At 70.5% G+C, this 23,472-nt stretch overlaps 6 protein-coding genes across 7 annotated transcripts; 4 read left to right on the forward strand and 2 right to left on the reverse strand.

Annotated features, from left to right (window-relative positions):
- Positions 1–367: 367 nt before the first annotated feature.
- On the reverse strand, positions 368–3,640 carry TADA3 (transcriptional adaptor 3). Its single transcript, XM_074602470.1, has 8 exons — positions 2,978–3,640; positions 2,606–2,856; positions 2,330–2,435; positions 1,992–2,133; positions 1,723–1,826; positions 1,523–1,632; positions 1,203–1,388; positions 368–1,122 (listed from the first exon to the last, which is right to left on the reverse strand). Exons 1-8 carry the CDS (start codon positions 3,182–3,184, stop codon positions 930–932), a joined length of 1,299 nt encoding a protein of 432 aa, XP_074458571.1. The 5' UTR covers positions 3,185–3,640; the 3' UTR covers positions 368–929.
- Positions 3,641–3,667: 27 nt separating this feature from the next.
- On the forward strand, positions 3,668–10,421 carry LOC141749502 (uncharacterized). Its single transcript, XM_074603081.1, has 16 exons — positions 3,668–4,026; positions 4,216–4,334; positions 4,683–4,794; positions 4,875–4,970; positions 5,113–5,283; positions 5,415–5,631; positions 6,323–6,739; positions 6,823–6,926; positions 7,048–7,380; positions 7,529–7,657; positions 7,748–7,862; positions 7,975–8,082; positions 8,351–8,519; positions 8,612–8,760; positions 8,842–9,088; positions 9,170–10,421. The coding sequence occupies exons 1-16, from the start codon at positions 4,024–4,026 to the stop codon at positions 10,404–10,406; spliced, it is 3,726 nt and encodes a 1,241-aa protein (XP_074459182.1). The 5' UTR covers positions 3,668–4,023; the 3' UTR covers positions 10,407–10,421.
- Positions 10,419–12,592, reverse strand: RPUSD3 (RNA pseudouridine synthase D3). Its single transcript, XM_074602471.1, has 9 exons — positions 12,525–12,592; positions 12,108–12,175; positions 11,970–12,014; positions 11,784–11,880; positions 11,588–11,695; positions 11,428–11,512; positions 11,228–11,354; positions 11,000–11,139; positions 10,419–10,912 (listed from the first exon to the last, which is right to left on the reverse strand). Exons 1-9 carry the CDS (start codon positions 12,587–12,589, stop codon positions 10,733–10,735), a joined length of 915 nt encoding a protein of 304 aa, XP_074458572.1. The 5' UTR covers positions 12,590–12,592; the 3' UTR covers positions 10,419–10,732.
- A 30-nt stretch (positions 12,593–12,622) lies between these two features.
- Positions 12,623–13,907, forward strand: JAGN1 (jagunal homolog 1). Its single transcript, XM_074602476.1, has 3 exons — positions 12,623–12,761; positions 12,980–13,077; positions 13,179–13,907. Exons 2-3 carry the CDS (start codon positions 12,989–12,991, stop codon positions 13,639–13,641), a joined length of 552 nt encoding a protein of 183 aa, XP_074458577.1. The 5' UTR covers positions 12,623–12,761; positions 12,980–12,988; the 3' UTR covers positions 13,642–13,907.
- Positions 13,879–18,553, forward strand: IL17RE (interleukin 17 receptor E). 2 transcript variants are annotated; one of them, XM_074602472.1, is made up of 16 exons: positions 13,879–14,136; positions 14,213–14,228; positions 14,757–14,915; positions 15,011–15,117; positions 15,190–15,313; positions 15,389–15,528; positions 15,615–15,683; positions 15,805–15,871; positions 15,953–16,140; positions 16,315–16,362; positions 16,466–16,511; positions 16,610–16,758; positions 16,834–16,902; positions 16,983–17,034; positions 17,112–17,213; positions 17,435–18,553. In XM_074602472.1, the coding sequence occupies exons 1-16, from the start codon at positions 13,879–13,881 to the stop codon at positions 18,040–18,042; spliced, it is 2,202 nt and encodes a 733-aa protein (XP_074458573.1). In that variant the 3' UTR covers positions 18,043–18,553. The 2 variants fall into 2 exon arrangements, with proteins under 2 accessions (XP_074458573.1, XP_074458574.1); XM_074602473.1 differs by lacking the exon at positions 17,112–17,213 and having other exon boundaries at positions 17,435–18,349.
- A 156-nt stretch (positions 18,554–18,709) lies between these two features.
- Positions 18,710–23,171, forward strand: IL17RC (interleukin 17 receptor C). Its single transcript, XM_074602474.1, has 17 exons — positions 18,710–18,976; positions 19,054–19,075; positions 19,164–19,540; positions 19,738–19,849; positions 19,919–19,963; positions 20,147–20,286; positions 20,470–20,529; positions 20,673–20,727; positions 20,829–21,013; positions 21,092–21,142; positions 21,217–21,262; positions 21,369–21,481; positions 21,560–21,628; positions 21,698–21,755; positions 21,900–21,995; positions 22,071–22,109; positions 22,537–23,171. Exons 1-17 carry the CDS (start codon positions 18,869–18,871, stop codon positions 23,145–23,147), a joined length of 2,187 nt encoding a protein of 728 aa, XP_074458575.1. The 5' UTR covers positions 18,710–18,868; the 3' UTR covers positions 23,148–23,171.
- Positions 23,172–23,472: the final 301 nt, after the last annotated feature.

Below are 23,472 nucleotides of genomic sequence, written 5' to 3' on the forward strand. Positions count from 1 at the left end.
CCTTGGGTAGACACAACTGCATCCCTTGACGACATGAGTGGGTGGCTTGGGCAGACACGAGTGGGTCCCTTGGGCAGACACCAGTTGGTCCCTTGGGCACATGAGTGGGTCCCTTGGGTAGACACCAGCAGGTCCCTTGCGGGGACACCAGCGGGTCCCTTGGGTAGACACAATCAGGTCCCTTGGGTAGACACAAGTGGGGCACCCCTGCAGGGCAGCCCCAGCCCTGGCAGCTTCCACTCCTCCCCCAGCCCAGGGATTCCCCCCCTCCCAGCTCCCCCCACCCCAGGACCCACCCCACACCCTGCCCCACGGCTGCCAGCCCCCCTGCCAGCCCCCATGGTGTCCCCGAGGCCACCACACCACCGCCTGTACCGGGCTGTCTTTATTGCCCATGCACGGCAGCAGAAAACACCGGTACATGGAAAGCCCAGCCGCGTCCCCCCGGCTCTGCCCACCCCCACCCAGCCCCGTGCGAGCCAGGATTCCCCCCCTCCGGGGCCGTGGGGAGGGGACAGAGGACCGTGGGAGCCGCACCGCAGCAGCCACCACATCCGCCCCCCCCCCGCAGTGGCCTGGCTGATGTCACCCTCCCAAAATAACAGGGGGAGCACGGCGGGGGGACAACGACGAAATGGGAGCGGAAGCCACTGACCACGGGGGTGGGGGGATGTTCCCAGGAAGGACCCCGGCACCTCCATGCGGTCCCCAGCTTGGGTCGGTGACAGCTGCGTCCGTGGAGGGGACAGCAGCTGGGACTGTCACCCGGGTGGGGAGGCTGAGCAGGCCCTGGGCATGCAGGGGGCTGCGCCCCCTCTGTCCCACGCAGGCAGGGCACGGGCATGCCACCACCCTGCGGGTGACAGGGTCACAGCCACCACCCCTGGCTGCTGAGATCTGTGGCAGAGGGGGGCGGTCCTCAGCCCCCGCTACCCATCCAGCAGCTTGAGGATGCTCTCCCGCTCCTTCAGGGTCTTCCAGGCCTGGTCCTTCTCCTTCTTGGTGGGCGTCCGCTTCTTCTGCCGGGCGGCCATGATCTTGCGGAAGGCGTCCATCACCTCGTTGTCGGCCATGCGGACACGCTGACGCAGCTCCTGCCGGTGCAGCTCCTCCTTGGCCAGCCTGGGGGGGACACACAGAGACGGGGATGTCAGTCCCTGCCAGACAGCTGCCTACCCATGCCCGTCCCTGCCTGTGCTCACCGCAGCAGCTCGTGCTTCTTGGCGCGGTTATGCGCGCTGAGGGCCTTCAGCTCCGCCTGCCTCTTGCGCAGCTCGGCCAGCACCTCGTCCTCCGAGTCCTCGGCTGGCCGGTCCTCCGACTCCAGCAGGCCCTGGGCCACCAGCTCCTCCTTGATCCGCCCCTCCAGTGACTTGGTGTGGGGGACGCTGCCGGCGCAGAGAGCAGCTGCTGCCCACCACGCACCCTTTGCTGCCCCCGACTCGCTGGGGCAAGGAAGCCACCAACGTGTTCAGTGTCCCCACAGGCAGCACCAAGCTCCGGGGCCACCTCATCCGCTCACCTGAAGGGCTTGTTCTGGCTGCGGGGAGATGTGCCAGCACCATCAGCTCCCGAGTCCTTGCCGGCGATCTCAGGGATAGGGGAGTCCTCAACGGGGGAGATGATATTCTCCTAGCGATGAGGGAAGGGTCACTGCGCCAGGCCGTGGCGGTGCTGCCCCACGGGGCCAGGCCACAGCACAGCCCCACGGAGCCCACTCACCTCCACGAGAGCCTGCAGGAGACGCTGCGTCAGGGGCCCGAAGGGACAGCCATCCTCCGGCTGCTCGTGCTGGGCCTCCGATTTCTTCAGCAGGGCATCAACGTCTGAGAGGAAGTGGGAAGGGGGAAAAAACAACCGCAAATATGCAGAGGTGAGCAGCGGGGCAGGGCAGCCTCTGCCCCAGGGGTACGGGGCCGGGCCCGGCTCCACAGGGTGTGGGTGCTCGCAGCCGCTTCACACCGGGCAGGGACGGGTGGGGATGGAGGCACCTTTGGTGTCTAACTCGGTCAGCGGCCCCAGGACGCCTTTCTTCTTGTCAGCAGCAGCTGCCGCCCGGGCTCCGTCCTTCTGCTCCTCCAGCAGGTCCTCCTGAGCCCAGCGCTGGGAGTAATGTTTCCCCAGCGGCGGGATCTGCGGGAGCAGGGCTTGGCACAGCTCCTGGAACCCCCTGCCTCGCCTCCCGTCTCCCACCCGGCATCATCCCCGGGGAGGAAATGCTCGCTGTGAGGCACGGGAGGGGTGGAGCAGCTGAAGGCTGGGAGGAATCGGGGAGAGAGAGTAGGGGATGGAGCAAGGGGGGCTCTGGGTGGGCTCTGGAGTTTTTCACCTTGTAATGCTCAGCCTCATCCTCTGGTGGCTTAAGTAGCTCCTCCAGGACTCTGACCTCCTCGTTGGTGAGATCGGCACAGTACGGCTCCACCGATGCCCAGAACCTGTGAGGATGGATGAACTGTGAGGGAGAGCCGCAGGGGAGCCTGCGGGACCCGACATGCTCCCCCCATCCCCCTGGAGCACCTCTTCCCTTGGGATAGAGGCAGCCCTGACACTGGGTGCTGCAAGGAAAGAGACTGACGGTCCAAACGCTCCCCCAACACCCACGCACCTGTTTGGAGCATCGTTTTTGGGAATGCGAGGCACATCAATGGGATCATCCTGGAACTCGTATTCTTGTATCTTGGGCTGCAGGTTCTTGGACTTGGGCCGGCCAGGGCCAGGCCCAGTCCCGTGGCTCCCTTTGCCCTCCAGCTTCTGCTTCTTGGGCTTCCCATGTTTGACAGAGGTGCCCACATCGTGGTCCTTGCTCAGCTTCAGGAACCGCCGGTCACCCTTCTTGTCCTGCCAGTCCGTCAGGATCTGGAAGAGAGCGATGCCTCATTGTATCCCGCAGCCGGCACTGGGCAGGGACGGACCCGTGGCAGCCCCTTGGCGGGAAGGAGCGGGACAGGGAGCCACCCTACGGCTGCGGTCCTGACACCTGTGTCTCGGCCTCCAGGACGCGGAGACGGCGGCTGGCGGAGGAGAGCAGCGTCTCCAGCTCCAGCTGCAGCGTGTCCAGCTCCTCAATGCCGATGCCGTCATCCTCCGAGCGGGCCAGCACGGCCGTGTACCGGGGGCACACCTTCACGTGGTCCACCGACTTGAAGTCGTGGAACTGAAGCGGGCAGTCCTTCAGTTCACTCATGGTGGTGGGGATCGGGCACCGGGGGAGCACCGGGGGAGCCGAGGGGGGACACGGGGGCCTACGGGGGAACAGAGGGGGGCACGGGGCGATTTGGGGGAACCGGGAGGCTATGGTGGGACCGGGGACAGGGGAAGATGAGAGGAAAGGGAGAGGACCAGGGGACTACGGGGAACCGGGGGGGATCAGCGGGGCGCTGAGATGAACCGGGGGGGGTCAGCGGGGCGCTGAGGGGAACCGTGAGGGGGATCACCGGGGCGCTGAGGGGAAACCGGGGGGTGGGATCACCGGGGCGCTGAGATGAAGCGGGCGGGATCACGGGAACAAGGCAGGGGGCGGCACCGGGGCGCTGAGGAGGCGGCGAGAGGCCGGAGGGAGGCCGAGGGGGCAGCGGGTGCCGCGGGCGGGCGGCGCCGCGGGGCCGGGCCGGGCCGGGCCTAGGCCGAGCACCCCTTCCGGCCCCCGGCGGCGGCGGCGGGCGCCCCGCCCCGCGCTTTCCCATTGGCCCAGCCGCGCCCAGCGCCCGCCGCTCATTGGTCCGGCCCGCCCTCCATCTCCATTTCCTAATATGGAAGCGATGACAGGGGCGTACCAAGCGTGGCGGGGCGCGGGGGAAGCCGTGCGGGATCCCTCCGCCGCCACGGGCCGCCGCCGCCGCCGCTCTCCAGCACTGTCGTATCTCCGCTCTGTGCCGCAGGGAGGCCACTCCGCCGCCACCCGGGCCTTGGGCACCGGGCGGGAGTCTGCCGTCGTCCCCCTCCCGCCGCAGTGGGAGGTCCCGTGCATCCCGGAAGAGGGGACCGGCCACTTCCGCCTGCCGGGACCGGACCGCAGCCGCCACCATGGTAGGGCGGGGGGCGCCGGGCCGGGGATGTGGGGGCCGGGGCGGCGGCGGGGAGGGGTGAAGGGGTCGGGGTCGGCGTCGGCGGGGCGAGAAAGATCGGGGGGGGCTGTGGGGGGCCGGCGGCGGGACCCGGTCCCGGACCCGGTCCCAGGCCCGGTCCCGTGGCGCTGACACCGTCGTGTCCCCGCAGACCGCCACGCTGCGCCCGTACCTGAACGCGGTGCGCGCCACGCTGCAGGCCGCGCTGTGCCTGGAGAACTTCTCCTCGCAGGTGGTGGAGCGGCACAACAAGCCCGAGGTGGAAGTCAGGTACGGGGGCGGGAGGGGAAAGGAGGGGGGCCACCGTGAGGAGGACGGCTCCCTGCCGCCGTGCTGCCGGTACAGCCCGGCGGGCCTCCGCACCCGCCAGCTGCTGCCCCTTGTCACAGGGCTGGTGCCGGCAGGGAGCCGAGGAGCTGCAGGGAAGAGGGGGATCTAGCTTGGGATCCACCTTGGGGGCGCACAGCTGCGGGAGGCAGAAAGTATCATGTCGCAGTATGAAGCAAAACCTCCACATCTCTGCGATCCCTGTGGCTCCCCGCTTGTGCGCTCCCCGTCCCCGATTTTGACCCGTAAATGCTTCTTTCTGAGTCAGTCCTGCCCTTCCTCTGCTCGCAGGAGCAGCAAAGAGCTGCTGTTGCAGCCGGTGATCATCAGCAGGAATGAGAAGGAGAAGGTCCTCATCGAGGGCTCCATTAACTCCGTGCGTGTCAGCATCGCGGTGAAGCAGGTGAGGTGGTGGCCATGGGCAGTGGGCTGTCAGCTCATGCCTAGCATGGGGGAAGCCTCACTTCCCTTTCTTCTCCCCAGGCTGACGAGATCGAGAAGATCTTGTGCCACAAATTCATGCGGTTCATGATGATGAGGGCTGAGAACTTCTTCATCCTGCGCAGGAAGCCCGTGGAGGTGAGGTGACAGGGAGGGGGCAGAGCAACTCCCGGCTCCGCTCCTGGCACTGGAGGGGGCTCCGGTGCGGAACTGGGATGCGAGGTCGCATGGTGGGTGTTCTGGGTGCTCATCCCCAGGGCGCTTGCTTTCTCTTCCCCAGGGCTATGACATCAGCTTCTTGATCACAAACTTCCACACGGAGCAGATGTACAAGCACAAACTGGTGGACTTTGTCATCCACTTCATGGAGGAGATTGACAAAGAGATCAGCGAGATGAAGCTCTCTGTCAACGCCAGGGCCCGCATCGTGGCAGAGGAGTTCCTCAAGAATGTGAGGCTCTGAACCGGGAGGAGATGGGTCCCCTTTTCGGGAGTGGGGTGTGGGGCTTAAAGCCAGCGTGGCCCTTGTGCCCAGAGCCCTTCCGTCCTATCTATGGGGACGGTGGTGACATTCTGCCCAAGGAACCTCTTGGGAATGGCGGGGAGGGTGCCCGGGGTGCTTGCACCCCCTTTGCTGTTGAAGTGCCAGCATTGAGACCCCCCAGAGCACACTCGGGGGTGGGCAGCAGCCACGGGGGACGTGGCCCTTTTGGTGGCTGCCGCGATGGGATGTGCAGTCCCCTGGAGAAGCTGAGGCTGGATCTCCATGAGCGGCGGCTGCCCTCGGCCTCCCTCCCTGGTGACAGGGAGGCAGCGGGCAGGCACTGACGGACGTGTGTCTTCTCCTCTCGCCTTCCAGTTTTAGGCCGTGGTGCAGGACCCCGTGGCTCCCCAGTGCTTGTGCCCGCCGGGCACCGTGCCTGCGCCTGCTCCCGCTCCCCCCGCGGACCCTCGCCGGGGCGGGCGGCCGTGCTGGGAGCAGCCCCCGCTTGCGGCAGAGCGGCCCCCGGTCGCTGCCACTGTCTCGTCTCGTTTTTTAAAACGGTCTCGTTTGCTGTAACCGCCGCCTCCGCCTCCTCCCTCCCTCCCGCCGAACCCCGGGGGGGGGGGGGGGGACCTGTGGCACCGGGGACGGGGGGAGGCGGGGCCTGGTGGCACCAGGGGGCGGGGCGTGGCGGGTCGCCATGGCAACGGCAAACAACGGGGGTGGCCCCAACGGTGCGGGCAGGGCCGGGGGTAGAAGGGGAGGGGTATGGGGAGTGTTGGGGGGGGGGGGGCGTATGGAAGGGTTTGAAGAGGGGCTGGGGGGGCACCAAGGGGGTTTGAGGGAGGGGTTCTCCGGGTGTGGGGCACAAAAGGGTTTGGAGGGGGGTGGAGGGGGGGGTCTGTGAGGTTTGAGTGGGGAGCTGGGTGGGGGCGTAGGCAGGGGATGTGGGCATGGGGGGGCTGCACGCGTGGCACTGGGGGTCTGGTGTTTGTGCCCCTTTGAGGCAGTGGAACCAGTGCGGTGGCTGGGCCCGGGGCTCTGCTGTCCCAGCAGTGCCGGGGCTGGGGTCTGCGTCCTGCGCTGCGCCCCCACCTCAGCCCCCGGTGGGCAAGGGGACGCTTGGCTCCTGGAGGAGGCAGAGCCACCTGCAGCTCCGCTCACCCTCAGGCCACCGTGGGACGGTGCCCCAGCGAGGGCAGCACCATGGGGACACAGCCCCCTGGCCAGGGACAGCGCTTGGCTGGGGAGGCCGCTGCTGGAGCAGATGTCCTGTCTGTCCCCGGGCCTGCCAGGCTGGGGACAAATGTGCAGCAGGATGTCCTGGGGGGTGCACAGTGCAGCCAGGACTCCGGTATGAGGCTGGGTGGGCCGGCGGATGCTGCGACAGGGACCCTCGGCTCGGTCGGGCGGAGGCAGGCAGGTAGGAGCCTTCTCCCCCTCCCTGCCCACCCCATGGGGCTGGGGACATGGGGACAGCGGGCTCAGCTGGGGCTGGCCTTGCAGGGCAGGCAGCACCGGCCACCACTGGACACCGTGGCCGCCACCACCCCTCACTAGACCCTGAGCAGCTCCAGAGGGCCAGGCTGCAAGTGGAAAGGGCCATCAAGGTGAGGGGCCTGAACCCCCCTCCGGCACGTACCTGCTTTTATTGCATTTATGGCCCAGGGGGGAGAGCTGAGCCAGAGGGACTGGAATGGGGCCAGGCTGAGCTCTCGGGTCCCTCCCCAGGAGAAGAAGATTTTCACGGTGCAGGGCCCCTACCCCATCATCCGCAGCCTGCTGCGGGCCCGGGGCTGGGTGGAGAAGAAGTTTGGGGGCGCAGGCAAGGCAGGCAGCCGGCCGGAGTGGCATCATGGCAGCCAGGAGACGCAGCTTCAGGAGAAGGCAGGCGATGGAGATGATGCTGAGCAGGGGGAGGCAGCGCTGGACCCGCGGCTGGGGTCAGCATGCTGTGGGGCGCAGCCTTCCCAGGGGACATCAGAGCCCCTGCACTCCCCATCACCACCCGAGGAGGAGGAAGAGCGATGGGATGAGGACCCCGAAGCCATCCACAACCTCATGGTTAGGTGGGGGGGGTTAGGGCTGAGCTCTGCCACAGCCCCCAGCACCCTTCCCCAGGGACCCCCAGGCACAGGGCACAGCCTGGGGCAGGGGGAGAGGGTGGGACTGTGGGGTTCCGTGCCTCATCCCGGCCCCCTCCCTCCCGCAGTCCCGCCTGGTGCGGGACCAGGTGCCATATTTCATCTGGACCAACCGCTGCAGTGCCGTTGACTGCCGGCTGCTGCAGCGGGACCAGGTGGTGAACCACTACGCACGGGTGGGCGCCTTCACCACCAAGGTGGGTGCCTGGAGCCCCCGGGGTGGGGGACACACAACAGGAGTGTGGGGGGGGGGCATCCGGCAGGGGCTGCCACCCTACTCTAAACAGGAGGGGCTGTGCCAAAACCTGCGAAACCTGCCCTGGTTCGACCAAGTCGACCCCGACACCTTCTTCCCCCGGTGCTACCGGCTGAGGGCTGTGGACGAGCGGCAAGCCTTCATCGGTGAGCTCGGGTCGGTGTGACCCCCGGGGATGTTGTCCCCGCCAGTGCTCCCAGTACCCACTGTGTCCTGCTTGGGACTGGGCAGGGATGATGCCCCCCCCGGCCCTTGCAGAAGATTTCCACCTGACGGCAGCTCGCAGCCTGCTCAAAGTGGCTGCGGAGGGGGCTATGGACGTGCTGGCGGGGATGGAGCAGCCCCCGAAATGCAGCGAGGAGCCAGGTGAGCGCGTGGAGCTTGGCCTGGGAGAAGGGGGACAGGGAGTGTGGGGTCAGGGACACATCTGGGGGCTGAGCCTCTGCTCAGGGCTGTGGCTTGGGACCCCCCACTCCCTCCTGCCAGCCCACCCTGTGCTTTGTCCCCCCTGCCACCCCACCCCATCCCTGTGCACCCAAAGCCACCTGTCCCGTGGGGAGGCTTTGTGCCATGGTCCCAAGGGTGGCACAGCAGGTCCCCAGGAACCACGTCCCTCACCCCATGTCATCCCCAGCAGGGCCGGGGCCCCCTTTGCCCCCCCACCTGGTGGAGGAAGCCCTGCAGGTGTGTGGGCAGCACCTGAGCACCCTGGGGCACCAGGACATCGATGGGGACCCCCCATCCCCCCCCACGGTGGGCACCGACTGGAACCGCTTCCTGCAGGACTACTACCGCGTGGTGCAGTGAGTGCCGAGTGGGATGGGGGGGGCGACACCGCGGCGGGGCCGGTGCTGAGCCCCCCGTGTCACCCCCCCCCCCCGGCCCCATCCCGCAGCGAGGGGACTGGCCTAGCACTGAGCGGGGCGCAGCGGGAGCAGTGCCGGGCCCTGCTGCAGCGCCTGGCTGGGCAGCTGCCCCAGCTCGGCATGGAGGGCGACCGCAACATCTGGATCCTCAAACCCGGTGCCAAGTCCCGTGGCAGAGGTAAGGCTGGGGGAAGCCAGGAGGGAGAACACGTTCCTTGCCATGGAGGGGTCCCACCGTCACCCCGTGTCCCCTGCCCAGGCATCGTCTGCGCGGCGCGGCTGGAGGAGGTGCTGCGGCTGGTGGGGGTGTGCGTGGCACCCTCGGCGCGGGTGGGCGAGTGGGTGGTGCAGAAGTACGTGGAGCGGCCGCTGCTCATCTTCGGCACCAAATTTGACATCCGGCAATGGTTCCTGGTGACAGACTGGAACCCGCTGACCGTCTGGTTCTACCGCGAGAGCTACCTGCGCTTCTGCTCCCAGCCCTTCTCCCTGCACCACCTGGACCCGTGAGTGCCCCCCCGACCCCAGCACCCCCCACCGCAGCACCCTGGCACCCCTCTGACCCAGCCCCGCTCTCCCCACCCCAGCGCCCGCCACCTCTGCAACGTCTCCATCCAGAAGCGGTACAGGCTGGCACGGGGTCGGCACCCCCAACTGCCCCCCGACCAGACCTGGTCCTGCCGGCAGCTCCAGGCGTACCTGGCACAGGTGGGGCTGGGGGGGGCCTGGCACCAGGTGATGGTGCCCGGCATGAAAGCGGCGGTGGTGGGTGCCCTGCGCAGCGCCCAGGACCTGGTGGAGCACCGCAAGGGCAGCTTCGAGCTCTACGGGGCCGACTTCATCTTCGGGGAAGACTGCCAGCCCTGGCTGCTGGAGATCAACGCCAGCCCCACCATGGCCCCCTCCTCGGCGGTGACCCGCCGGCTGTGTGCCAGCGTCCAGCGGGACACGCTGCGCGTGGTGATCGACTGCAGGGACAACCCCGCCTGCCCCACCGGTGCCTTTGAGCTCATCTACAAGGAGGTGGGCTGGGGGGGCTGCGGGGCAGGCACAACCCCCTCGGCACCCCGAGCCCCCACTCCCCACCATGTCCCCCTGCAGGCGGCCGTGCCCGTGCCCCCATACGTGGGGCTGAAGCTGATGGTGCAAGGCCACTCCCTGAAGAAGCCCAAGCTGGCACGGCACCGATCGCAGGGCAAGCCCCCCACCACTACGCCCTGTGCCCCCCAGCCCCTCGTGCCCCCCAGCCCCTCAGGCAAAACCACGAAGGTCCCCCATCGGGGAGCAGCGCCTGGGGAGGCAGCTCCTTTGGGGCGATGGAGCCACCGTTTCCCCCCCGCCTCTGCCCCCCCAGCACCATCACAGCCCCCACGCTGCTGTGCCAGGAGCCGGGGGCTGCCATCCATCAGACGCTCCCTCCAGCATCCCCCAGCAGCTCTGCCCCGGCTGGATGTCCGTTCTCTGCCCACGGTGCCCATCCCACCGCCCCGGGGAGTCCCCGGCAGCCCCTGGGGTCCTGTTGGCCGGCCCCCTCCCACCCCTCCTGCCGGGGTGCTGCACCCCCTTGGGCTGGCACCCGATGTCTGGCCCCTGTGCCCCTGCCCGGGGCAGCCGGGCCCCGCTGCAAGGAGAAGGCACGCGGCAGGTCCCAAGGGGAGGCAGAAGAGCTGTGACACTGAAGGACACCCAGGAGGGAACAGCACGCTGCCCGTCCCAGCTGGGGTGACAGGGTGGTCCTCAGCTCCCCCCTGCCCCAGTTGGAGCCCATTGCCAGGTGGGGGCACCCATCCCACACCCCGCAGGGGCCGCAAAACACGTCTGTGACAGGGACCCTGGCTCCGTCCCTCTGTTTGCAAGGGGGGAGTGTGTGGGCACAGCCAGGGCTGCACCGGGGACAGGGGCTGCAGGCAGGAACCGGGGCCACCATGACAGCTCCTTGGCCGGGGGGCAGAGAGTGGGCCGTGGCAGTGCTGACACCAGCTGTCACCAGCTCTACTCAGGATGGAGGGGGCTGGTGCCCCCAGCAATGCCATGGGCACTGGGCAGGGGGGGGGACATGTTCTGTGCGTGGCAAAAGACATGGGTGCTGAGCCACCCCGGTGGGGATTTAATGGGGTGGCAAAGGGGGAGAGGGTTGGGGTGGGGGGGCATCAGGGCTCCTGGTGCTGGGGCAGCCCCAGGCGGCGCAGGGTGCGCAGGAAGGGGGGCGGCGGGGGGGCGCAGAGTGGGCCCTGGGGCAGCACCAACTGCTGGAGGTGGATATGGAGTGGGAGGCGTCGGAGCTGCTGCGGGGAGAGCCCCAGCCGGGACAGCAGCTCGTCGTCCAGCACCTGCAACGGTCGGGGGGAGCTCAGCGGGGTCCCTGGGGGCTGTGCTGAGCTCCCCCCCCCCCCCCAGCACCCACCCTGGCCACGTACCTGTGTGCGGGTGGGGGCGGCCTCGGGGGGCAGGAGGAAGGGCACCCCCAGCACCCTCCCCACGCGGGACGAGTGCTGGTGATCGCCCAGGGCCGGGCACAGCAGCAGCGTCAGGTGCACCGGGAGCTGCTCCGGGAAGGCTGGGGAGGAACCAGGGAGGGGGCAGTGGGACCACGCCGGCAGGATGGAGGGGTACAGGGTGGGGGGGAGTTGGGGGGGGCCACTCACCTGTCCTGGGCTGGAGCTGGAGGAGGGCGCAACCCCCCGCGGCACCCAGCACCCGGTAGCGCGTCAGGGTGCTCTTCACCTCCTTCCTGGCCAGGCTGCGGCGCCCCGGGGCCGGCACCGGCACCACCTGTTGGGGTACAGCCTTCAGCATCCCCCCGGGGCACTCCCCGCGCCCCCAGCCCCCCCTGGCACCCCCTTACCACGGTGGTGTCACCCTGCTGCTGCCAGCACAGCCCGGCACGGATCTCGCCCTCTGCCTCCGCCGGGACCCCCACGGTGACGGCGCTGCAGGGAGAGGGGGTCAGGAAGGGACGGGACGACCCCCCCTCAGCGTCAGCATGGCAGGGGCCAGGGACTCACCAGTACGTGGCGGGGTACCGGCCCCTCCGGCGGGCATCGGTGAAGAACTGCTGGATCTGCTCGGTGGCGCGGTGGCAGCTGGACAGGAGGACGACGCCAGAACACTCCCTGTGGGACATGGCAGCGCTGAGGCCCCGTGAGGGGTGGGCTGGCACCCCCTGACCCCCCCTCCTCCCCCGGGACCCCCCAACCCTACCTGGTGGGAGCCTTCACCACGTGGAGCTCGGCGGGGAGCCCCAGGCGCCGGCGCAGAGCCGGCAGCAGCAACGTCAGGCTCAGCTCCCCGGGGCGTCCTGGGGAGAGGGGGGGGCGGTCAGCGTCCGCTGGGACCCCCCCGCAGCCGGACACACCCCCCCCCCCCCCCATCCAGTCCCACACTCACCCAGGACGGGCAGGCCGGGGGGCTTGCTCAGCGCCAGCAGGGCTCCTGGGAGGGGACGGCTGGTCAGGATGTGGCCACCCCATTGTCCCCCCCTCCCCAGCACCCCCACTGTCCCCCCCCCCCCCCCCCCCCAGGTACCTTCCCGGTGCACCACGGAGGCCTCCAGCAGCCCCAGCGTCTCCTCGGGGCCCAGCGGCCGCCCCCACCTGCGGGGAGTGGAGTGGGCGGGGGGCACGGGTGGGTTCCCTTCCCGGGACACACACCCCCGGCGAGACCCCCCCCCCCCCTTACTTTGCACCCCACCCTGCGTGTCCCCGCAGCCCCACGCGCGTCCCCCAATCTGACCCCCCCGCCTACCGCCCTGCCCTCCCCACGCGTGTCCCCGCACCCCCACGCGCATCCCGCGGGCCTCTGTCCCCACGCGTGACCCCACGCGTGTCCCCGCTCCCACGCCCACCCACAGCCCCTCTGCGCCCCCCCACGCGTGTGCCCCCCCCCCAGCCGTCGCCCCCCCCCCACGCAGCCCCCCCGCCCCCGACGCGCGCCTCCGCTGACCCCACTGCGCGCGCCCCCTGTCCCGCGCGCCCCAGGACGCGCGCGGCCGTGCCCCCGCCCGCCATGGCGGCACCGCGCATGCGCGGAGGCGGGGCCGAGGGGAGGGGGGGGAGAGCGCCCCGCCGCGGGCATAGATAAGCGGGCCTCCGGAGGGCACAGAGCGGCCGCCCAGGCGTTCAGCGCCGGCGGCCGCGGCCATAGATAAGCGGAAGTGCGGGCAGAGCGTCCCTCTGGCAGGTGGGGTGCGGCGGCCGGTCCGGCGGGGAGGGGTCCCCGGGGGTGTCAGCCCGCCCGGGGGGCGGCCCCGGGGGGTCGGGCCGGGGGCAGGGCAGTCGGGGGAAGGGGATCTCCGGGGCTGTGTCAGTGGGGGGCTGGAGCCCGCGGCTGCGGGCGGGGACCGGGGGTGCTCGGGGCTGGTGGGGGGGCCGCTCCCGCCTGACGCCGCGCCTCCCCAGGATAGCGCCATGGCCTCCCGCGGGGGTCCCCGCGCCGCCGGCACCGACGGCAGCGACTTCCAGCACCGGGAGCGGGTGGCCTCGCACTACCAGATGAGGTGGGTGTCCCGCCGCTGCAGGGGACCGGCGACCACCTTGGGGGTCCGGGGGGGGGCAGCCCCCCCCGGCAGGCCCTGACGACCCTGCGCTCTCTCCCCAGCGTGTCCCTCAAGTCGGAGATCAAGAAGCTGATCTACACGCATGTGGGTATCTGGCTGCTGCTGCTGGCCCAGATGTGCGTGGGGCACCTCAAGCTGCTGCCCCACGACCAGGTGGCCATGCCCTACCAGTGGGAGTACCCCTACCTGCTCAGCATCCTGCCCTCCCTCCTGGGCCTCCTCTCCTTCCCCCGCAACAACATCAGCTACCTGGTCCTCTCCATGATCAGCACCGGCCTCTTCTCGGTGGCTCCTCTCATCTACGGGGCCATGGAGATGTTCCCCATGGCGCAGCAGCTCTACCGGCATGGTAAAGCTTACCGCTTCATCTTCGGCTTCTCGGCCGTCTCCGTCATGTACCTGGTGGTGGTGGTGGCTGCCCAGGTGCACGGCTGGCAGCTCTACTACAGCAAGAAGCTGCTGGACTCCTGGTTCACCAGCACGCAGGAGAAGAAGAAGAAATGAGCGGGCTCCGTCAGGGCTGGAGCTCGGCAGCCGGGCCCCAGTGGGGCGGCGCTGGCGCAGCTCCGGTGGGTGGGGGTCCACGGGGACCAACGTGGGTGACTGAGCCACGCCATGGCTCACACGCGGTGGGGGGGGGGGGGGGATGTGTGGCAGTCCCCGGGGCTGGGGTAGCTCTTGGGCCGTGGAGGTTCCCCGCTGCCCCCCCTCCACCCCGCGCTTTCCTTTGCGTGTCGCCCTATGGAAATAAACCACTCTCCACGGTTCCACGCGTGTCTGCGCCGCAGGAAGCGCCGCCCGGCCGCGGTGGGGGGGTGGCGGGGCCACACGTGCCGGCGGAGGAATGCGGTGGGGCCGGCCCGGGGCGGGGCGGGGAGCAGCGGCGGCGGCGGCTCCGCCATGGGGCGCCCGGTGCTGCTCGCCGCTGCTGCCGCGCTGCTCCTGCTGGGGACCGGCACCGGGGCCGCCGTCACCCGCCTGCGGGTCTCCGCCAACTTCGTGAGCACCGGGAGGGGAGCGGGCGGAGCGGGGGGGCTTGGTCGGCGCCGCGCTCACCGCGTCTCTTTGCTTGCAGGAGTGCCGGGCCACCGGTGAGTAGCGGCGGGGCCGGAATCGGGGCAGGGCTGCGAGCCCGGGGTTCCCCCTGGCCGGGGCTACCGGACCCTGCAGGGCGAGGGGGGTTCCCGGTCTCCGGGGCGCGGGGTTTCCCAGTTCCGAGGACTCCCGCTCTCCAGGGCTCCCGGTGCGCGGGCCTCCCGGGGTGCAGAGCTCCCCCACCCTGTCCGAGACTCCCCCTTCCTGGGGCTCCCCCCTTCCAAAGGCTCCCGGTGCGTGGTCCTCCCGGGGTGCCGAGCTCCCCGCCCTGTCCGAGACTCCCCCTTCCCGGGGCTCCCCCCTTCCAAGGGCTCCCGGTATGCCGAGCTCTTCCCCTCCCCGGGGCCCCCGGCGCACGGGGCTCCCGGTGTGTAGAGCTCCCCCCGCCTGGTACTTCCAGTCCCTGGGTCTCCCCCTCCCCGGGGCTTCCCCCCTTCCGAGGTACTCCGGGGCTCTCGGTACCGGCGGGACCCCCGGCGCACGGCCGCCCCTCTCTCTCTGCTCTCCCCCCTGCCCTCCGCCAGCCGACAGCACACTGAGCCGTCCCCGCTGCCGCCGCCTAGCCCGGACCGGGCCGCCCCCGCTGAAGCCGCCCGCCCTGGCGCTGAGCCGGGCCCGCCTGTGCCTGCCCTCGCAGTCCTGCCAGCCCTGCCTGCGGGTGCGCCTGGCCCTCCCCGCCGCAGGTACGGGGCCGTGTCCCCTCCTTGGGGAAAGGGGGGGAAGACGGGGGGGGCTCATCGTCCCACCCGCGACATTGCCCCGCGCTGGTTTCTCTCAGGGCTCGGTGGCGTCCGTGGGCTGCAGCTCAACTTCCTGGAGCTGGGCTCCAACCGCGCCGGCTGGCTGCAGGTGTGGCGGCAGCAGCAGACTATGGGCAGCTCGCCGGTGAGTCTGGGGTGGTACCGTGGGGCCGCACACCGGGGTGACACATCCCATTCATCCCCCCGCTCCCCGCAGTGGCAGGTGCAGTTCGACTGCTTCCCGGCGGAGAGCGGGCGGCAGGTCGTCGTCTCCCTCCGCACCATCCCTGACCAAGGTCTGGCCATCAGCCGCAGCCACCTGCTTGCCGCCGAGCTGCCCGGTGAGGCTGCGGGGGACACCGGGGGGTGTCCCAGCGGGGACCCTGGCACTGTCTGACTCCCCGCCTGCGCCGTAGGTCCTGTCTTCACCCATACCTGGGTCCCTGAGGAGCGGGCCATCGAGGTGTGGGTGCCCGAGGGCCCTGCCCTGATGGTGCGGCTGTGCCACCAGCTGGCCCTGGAGTGTGAGGAGCTGCCCCGGCCCTTCCACCGGCAGGTAACAACTCCAGCCCCCCCCGGCCACCCCCATTCCGGGCTGGGGGCCACACTCCCTGCCAGCTGATGCTGCCTCTGTGCCCACAGGTGCTGGTGCCGGGGGGCCACCGTGTCTCACTGCCATACGAGTTCCTGGTGCCTTGCCTGTGCGTCGAGGTGTGTCACCGTCCCCTACAGCCACCAGGCCCCTCTCCCTGGCTGTATCTGCCTGTGCAGCAAGGGCAGGCAGGGGGGTGGGGGCACATCCTGCCCTCACCACCCCGCTCTGCTCCCTCAGGCCTCCTACCCCCACCACGACAGCCCACGCAGCAAGCACTGCCCCTTCCGTGACCAGCCGGCCACCTGTGAGTGCCCATGGGGAGGGGAGCTGGGTCCCGGGGGTCCCCCCGGCTGTCCCCACACCCCGCTGACGTGCTGCCCTGCAGATGGCCCTGAGCTGTGGTCCTCGGTGCGCTTCCACGACTACAGCGCCAGCAGCAAGGACCAGATGGCGATGGTGCTGAGTGCCAGCTGCCCCCTGCACCCCCGGGCCACCCTGTGCTGGAGGGAGGCAGCAGACGAGACTGCGCCCTGCCACGACATCCCCAACTCCACGGCCAGCGAGGAGGAGCAGGTGAGGGGTCCTGGCTTTGGGGTGCGGTGGGGCACCAGCACAGGCGGGTGCAGGGCTGTGTCCCTTCCTGGGGCACCCACCAGACCCCAGGGTTCCCCAAGGGTGGTGGGCGGGTGCTGGGGTGCCCATGGGCTGTGCGAGTTGCGACAGTGACATGCTCTCTGCCCGCACCAGGCATACACACTGGACAAGGTGGACGTGCACCCCCAGCTCTGCTTTCGGGTAAGCCCCCATGGGTGGATGGGGACCACCTGGGAAGGGGCTGGAGGCAGCGGTGGGCAATAGTGGCTCATTTGGCCCCTCCATTGTCCCCTGCTCCCCCCAGTTCTCCTACGGGAACAGCAGCCACGTGGAGTGTCCCCACCATCAAGGTGAGCTGAGGCTGAGGACAGCCCTGCCCTGGGGCCCCTTGCACCCCTCATCCCCTCAAGCACCCCACGAGCCACCCCTCTCTCTCTGGTGGTCACAGAGACCGCCTGGAATGTCTCGATGAGCACCTGGGGGCTGCAGCTGCGCCTGCGCCTCACCTCCAGCATCCCCGCGGCCTTCAGCGCAACTCTCTGCCAGCGCCGGGGCGGGCAGTGTGAGCCCGAGGCCCCCCTCTACACCGTCACACAGGTGAGTGGCGCACGGCAGGGGGGGACATGGGGTGGGGGGACCTAGCCACACTGACCCTGCCCTTGTGCTTTGCAGCTGGAGGGCTCTGCCCCAGGGGAGCTGGCGCTGCTGCTGCCGGTGCAGGTCCTGGGCAGCTGTGTGCTGGTAAGATGACCCCCACGCCGGCATCTGCACCACGGCGGGAGGCCACAATCTGGTCCCCCCTCACCCATCCCCTTTACCAGGTGTGGCGCTCGGACGTGCGCTTTGCTCGGAAGCAGCTGCTCTGTCCTGACAGTGAGTGGGGGTCCCAGGGGACCAAGGCAGGTGGTGGGCATGGGCAGACACCCCTCATGGCACCATCCCTCTCCCAGTCTCCCGCAGGCACTTTGGGCTGCTAGGGCTGGCACTGGTGCTAGGACTGGTGGTGACCGTGCTGCTCCTCAACTGCCGCGGCACCTGGAGGCCGGTTGATGGTGAGGGGCACCCCAGGGGGCTGCGGGACGGAGGGGCAGTGGCCATGGGGCTGGGGTGCTGGGGGGTGACAGCTCCCTGGGCTGCAGAGGGTCCGAGGGCGATGGTGCAGGGCGGTGGGTGCTCAGATGCTGGGATGCCCTTGGGGAATGCCAGGATGTCCCTGGGGGATGCCAGGGGGGCTCAGGGCAGGGCTGTCACTGCTGTTCCCTCTGTCCCACAGGTGCCCCAGGTGGGCGCCCGGTGCTGCTGCTGTACTCGCCGGACTCGGAGGAGCACCTGGGGCTGGTGTGTGCCCTGGCTGAGCGGCTGCGGAGGGGGCTGGGCTGTGACGTGCGCCTGGACCTGTGGGAAGCGGGGTGCGTGGGGCGCACAGGTGCCCTGCCCTGGCTCTACGCCCAGCGGGGCCGCGTGGGCCGCCAGCGCGGCACCGTCCTCCTCCTCTGGAGCCGGGGCAGCACTCAGCTTTTCCGCCGGTGGCGGGTTGGGGCCGCCGGTGGCGTCCCCGGGGATGCCCATGATGTCTTTGGGGCAGCCATGGCCTGCCTGCATGGGGAGCTGGGGGCCGGGGGCCGTGGCGGTGGCTGGGTGCTGGCCTACTTCAGCCGGCTCTGCAGCCCCCGCGACGTTCCCCGGCCCCTCCGTCCCCTGCCCACCTACCGCCTGCCCCAGCAGCTGCCCGGGTTGCTGGGTGCCCTGCGGGGCAGCCCCCCGGCCCGCCGCCGCTGCCGCCGGGGCAGAGCAGAAGGGCTCCTGCACCAGCTGCTGGAGGCGGGGGCCGGGGAGGGCAGCCCCCCACCCCGGGACCCCGGAGCGGCTGCTGGCACCTGAGCACCCACGCCGGGGCTGAGATGGGTGTTGCTGGGGGCAGCCCCCCGGTGAGGGCAGGGGGCCCCGTCATGGAGGTCGGCTGAACGTGCTGGCTGTGGCAGCAGGAGGGGTGCCGTGGGTTGCCCGTGGGGTGCCCCAGGCAGGGGCCGTGGGTGCTGCGGGGGGCCTGAGCTGGGCTGGCCCCGGCCACGGGACGTGCCGCAGGGGCCAGAGTCCAGCCTGTTCCCCGGGGCCGGGAGCGGAGGGGCTGTCCCGGACAGGGGCAGCCTTATTTCCACACAGGGATCTGCTCCGGCGGAGAGCCCGGGACCCCGGGAGGTCCCTCGGGATGCCCTGCTGCGGTGAGGGTCCGGGTCGGCGCTGGAAGAAGCCGGGGATGGGGGGGTGTTCCCTGCCGTGCCCGGGGCCGTCGGGGCCGGGTGCTGGGCACAGCCCGGTCCCGCTCCTCACTCCCGCCCCGGCAGCGGGACCGTGTCAGCGGCGGGAGCAATAAAAGCACCGTTTCACGCTGTCCCGCCGTCCGTCTGGTGTGCCGGGGCTCGGCCGGTCGCCCCAGGGTGGCGGTGGGGAGGGAGGCGGGTCCCGTGGGGCCGCCCCGGTCCCCGCGAGGCGCCGAGCCCGTCCGTGGGTCGGTGCGGGAGCGGGGAGGCCCCACCCCGGGGCGGTCGCCGGCGCCGCGCAAGGACCCGGGTGTCCGGGATCGGAGCAGGAAGCGGGAGCCGGAGGCGGCGGTGGCGGCGGCGGCGGCGGGGCCCGTGGAGCCGGGAGCGGGGCCGTCGGGAGCGGACGGCGTGGGGCCGGGGCGCCCCACGGCCCCGGCCCCGCCATGTGCGGGTTGGGACGGCGGCGGCTACTGCTGCTGCTGCTGCTGCTGCTGGCCGTGGGGACGGCGGATGGGCACGGGGTCCCCCGCGATACCCTGGCTTGCTCCCAGGTGGGTCGACGTCGCTGGCACACGGGCCAGCGGGCAACCGGCACGGCCACCGGACTCACCCCCGTCTCCCCTCCCAGGGCCTCGCCTGCCGCCTCCTGGGTAAGTGCCACCGCCACTGCCGTAGGCCCCAGCCCAGCCGGGGTGCGGGACCCCGACGCCCACGGCTGCCCTCCGTCTCCCTCCCCAGACACCGACGTGCTGTGCGGGACGGAGCTGCCGGGGCTCGGCCACAGGCTGGCCCTGGCTCGGCTGCGGCTGGTGCCGGTGCTGCGCTGCAGCGGGCCCGCGGCCTGCTCGCCCTGCCTGGAGGTGCGCCTGCGCCTCGCCCTGCCACCCGCCACTGGCACCGGCACCGGCCAGCCCCGCCGCCCCGCGCCCTCGGGCATCCCTGCGGCCGAGGACAGCGATGAGGGGGGACGGTGGTCACCGGTGGATGAGGCTGCCTCGTCCCAGCCCAACATCACCGGGCTGCTGCTGCTCTCCGGGCACGCCTACGCCTCCTCCCGCTGCGTGGCCGTGGAGGTCCAGGCATCCCCAGCCCCTGCGCTGCACGGCCGGCCCCTGGTACGTAAGTACAGGGTGGCGGGGGTGAGTCTCCCTGCCACCGGCAGTCCCCTAGCACTGTGTTGCAAGGGGATGTGGGTGCTGGCACGAGGGCGTCTCCATGGCACAGTGATCCTTTTCCCCGTGCCCCGGGGAAGGGGGTGCTGGGCGGTGCCGGTGTCTTGCCGCAACGCGGTGGTGGTGGTTTTCCTGCCCAGGGCTGGGTGACCTTCCGGTGCTTCGAGGCGCCGCTGGGCTCCGAGCTCCGCGTCACGGCGTACACCAACTCCCGCGGCCGCCGGAGGCTGAGTCAGTGGCAGTGGGTGCCAGGTGAGCCCCCAGCATGCCCTGCCGCGGTGGCCCCTGTCCCCCCCGCCTACTGACACCCTGTCCCCACAGACTGCTCGTGGCCCGCGGCACAGACCGCTGTCCCACAGTGCCAAGGTAGGTGCTGGCATCCCCCAGCTGTGGCAGCGCTGGGACCCCCCCTGCTTTGGCGCACATCCCCTGAGGAGCCGGGGGTGGTGGGTGCTGGGGGAGAGAGTGACCCCCAGGGTGCCATGCCCTGTGCCGGGGTGCTGTGCCCTGTGTCGGGGTGCCATGAGCCCTGAGCCGCCTCCGGTGCAGTGCCCAGGCTGGAGGTCCTCCCGGGGCCGAAGGAGGTGGTCGTGCAGGTGCAGGGGGCTACGGCGGGGCACAGTTACACCCTGCGGCTCTACCACAACCAGAGCCACGGCACCAGCGGGTCAGGGCGCACGGTGACCGCGGTGAGTACGAACCCCTTCGCCACTCCCCACCCTGGCCAGGCTCCGGCCACTGGCCCCCCTCGCCCCCCGGGAAGTCGTGTCTGTGTTACAGGCAGGGTGCTGGGAGAGGGTCCCCCAGGGGTGGGTGACGCTGCTGGGGAGCCATTTGCCGCGGGGTGACCCACGTCTGGTTGCCGGCGGCAGAGTGGCTCCATGAACTACAGCCTGCCGGCCGACGAGGTGCTGCCCTGCCTCTGCCTGCAGGTGGGCACCCAGCTGGGCACTGCGGGGGTGGCAGAGGGGCTCTGGGCACTGCATGGCCCCCTCCAGCATCCCAAGGGGGCCAGCCGGGTCACAGTCACAACCTGGGCACCCCAAATCCTTTTGTTCCTCTCTTTCCCCTCTAGGTCTGGCCAGAGACCCAGGACCCACCGCGGGCCACCCTGTGCCCCTTCTCCCACGGTACCTGTGCCGTGGGGCTGGGACGCAGGGAGGGCCGGGATACAGGGGGACCCGAGGGGACACCACATGGGGGTGACACCCCTCTCCCGATGCCACTGCAGACGTGGAGGCTTGGGAGCGGCTGTGGGCCCGCAGCCAGCTGGTCCTGCACAACGAGGGACAGGCGCTGACCTCCTCCCTCTCGGCCCCCTGCGACCTCCCGGCTGAGCTGGTGCCCTGCTGGCAGCCGGAGCCTGACGGACCCTGCCAAGCCCTGCCCGGCCTGCAGCAGCCCGCCGTGGGGCAGGTGAGTGGGGCTCCATGGGGTGTTGGGGGGACAGGGGGGCCATGGGTGACACTGACGGAGCATCCCTCCTGCCAACAGGGACCCCAGGAGTTTGGGGGGCTGCGATTCCATCCCAACCTCTGCGTGCAGGTAGGACATTCCCCTACTCCCCACGGCCGCCCCACGGCCACCCCATGGCACTGCTAACTCAATCTCTGGGGCAGGTGTGGAGCGGCAGACAGGTCCGGCTGACCCAGTGCCTGCGGGACAGTGAGTATTGCCGGAGGGGAGGGCAGAGACAAGCTGGGGATCAGGCTGGGGGTTGCCCCCATCTGGTCTCCGCTTGCTGCCCCCCCATCCACTGTCACATCCCCAGGAGCACTGCCTGGCCGTGCCGATGACCTTCTGCTGCTGCAGCATAGGGGGAATGCCTCACTGTGTGCCCTGGAGCGAGGCACCTGCACACCCCTTGCCAGCTTCACCCGCACGGTAAGGGGCAGGGACACCCGTGTCCCGGTGACGGTGGTAGCGGTGGCACAGCCAGGTCACCCCCTGCCGTTGTTGCAGGGAGTCGGGCGCCCAGGGCTGCTGGAGCAGGAGCTGCGGCGGGACGTGGTGGCAGGGCACTGCAGGCAGGTCAGTGTGGGCGGCCTGTGGGCAGCGGGCACAGGTCAGGCAGCGTGCGACATGTCCCCATCCCCACAGATCCGGCACCCTGAGAACGGCACTGGGGTCACGCTCTGGGCCTGTCCCCTGCACAAGTGTGAGTGTCCCCGGCCGTGCCGGGGGAGAGGGGGGCTGGTGCAGGGCTGAGGGAGGGCACCCACCCTGCGGAGCCACTGGGCTGGCACCGGGGGCCCTCGGTGGGTGCTGGGGACCCTCAGCAGGTGCTGACCCTGTCCCACAGACCTTCGTGCCCGCTGGGCGCTGGCGTGGATGGGGGTGCTGCTGGGGGCCTCTTGCCTCCTCCTCCTGCTCCTGCTGATGAAGGAGGATGTGAAAGGTGAGTGGTGCCCACCTGGGGGCTGTGCCTGGGACCCCCGCTAGGACCCTCCCTCACCATCTCCCCTCCCTGCAGGCTGGCTGAAGTCCCTGAGGGCTGACTACCGCTCCGAGGGTGAGTGTGGGGCGAGCCAGGGATGTCCATCCCCTTCCCGCAGGGGATGGGTTTCCCTCTGGGAGGTGGGGGTCCCTGCCTGCTTCCCACCATGTCTGTCCCTTAGGGTGGGTACAGGGGTGCTGCAGGGGTCGGGGGACAGATCAGAGGGTGGGTCCCCCATATGGGGTGGTACCAGCCTGTTTTCCCACCATGGCTCTCCCTTAGGATGAGCAGGGGGGGGTCAGGGGACAGAGCAGGGGATAAGTCCCCTACTGGGGGGTCCCAGCCTGTTTTCCACTGTGGCTGTCCCGTAGGATGGGTAGGGGGGCCAGGGATAAGTCCCCTATCAAGAAGTGTCCCAGTATGCCTCCCACCGTGGCCACCCCACAGGGCGGGTGTGGGGTGCCTGGGAGAGGGGGTTCAGGCACTGACGGTACCCCCCCAGGCCCGCTGCGAGGCCGGCGGGCGCTGCTGGTGCACGCGGCAGAGCCAGCGGCGGAGCGAGCGGCGTGCGCCTTGACGGCGGCCCTGCGCCCGCTGGGGCTGGCGGTGTCGGCAGCACCGGGAGGCGGCAGCGGGGTCGCGGCGTGGGGGCCACTGCCATGGCTGCATGCCCAGCACCGGCGGGTGCTGCGTGACGGTGGCACCATCATCCTCCTCCTCTCCCCGGCGGCTGTGGCCGCCGCACGGCGGTGGGACGCTGGGGCCGGGGATGTGCCGGGGGCTGGGGAAGCTTTCAGCATCCCCGGCCCCCGGCACGTCCCTGGCCCCGATGATGATGTCCCAGCTGTAGCACCCTGCGAAGCCTTCGCAGCGGCTCTGTCCTGCACCGTGCCAGCGCTGGCGGCGGGCAACGGGCGCTATGTGGTGGCCCGGCTTGAAGCCTTGGTGCCAGCAGTGCCGCCGGCGCTGCGGGCAGCCCCTGCCTTTGCGCTGCCCAGCGAAATGGGGGGCTTCCTGCGGGCGCTGGCGGGAGCGGGCCGTTGGCGGGGCCGGTGGCCGGAGCCGTACGTGGCGGCGGTGGCCGAGGGGCTGCGGCGGGCGCTGGGGCAATAAAGCGGTGACAGTGCCTTTGCTGAGCGTGAGTCCAGCCCTGTGGTGTGTCGGTGGCAGGGGGGAATGAGGAGTGGGATGGATCGGTGAGGGGTGACGGGGAGGTAAGGGGGGGGTGCTGGGGGCAGGAGGAGGGGTCTGGCCTGGTTGGGTTGGAGGGCGGACGGGGAACTGGACCAGTTCAGGAGGGATGGGGGGGAACAGGACCAATTTCGAGTGGTGAGGGGGAACTGGGCCAATTTGGGGGGATGGGTAGGAACTGGACCAGTTTGGCTGGAGGGGGAAGTGGACCAGTTTGGGGGGGGGGGGGGAACTGGGCCAATTTGGC

Source organism: Larus michahellis, chromosome 10 (genome assembly GCF_964199755.1).
Source record: "Larus michahellis chromosome 10, bLarMic1.1, whole genome shotgun sequence".
NCBI lineage: Eukaryota > Metazoa > Chordata > Aves > Charadriiformes > Laridae > Larus > Larus michahellis.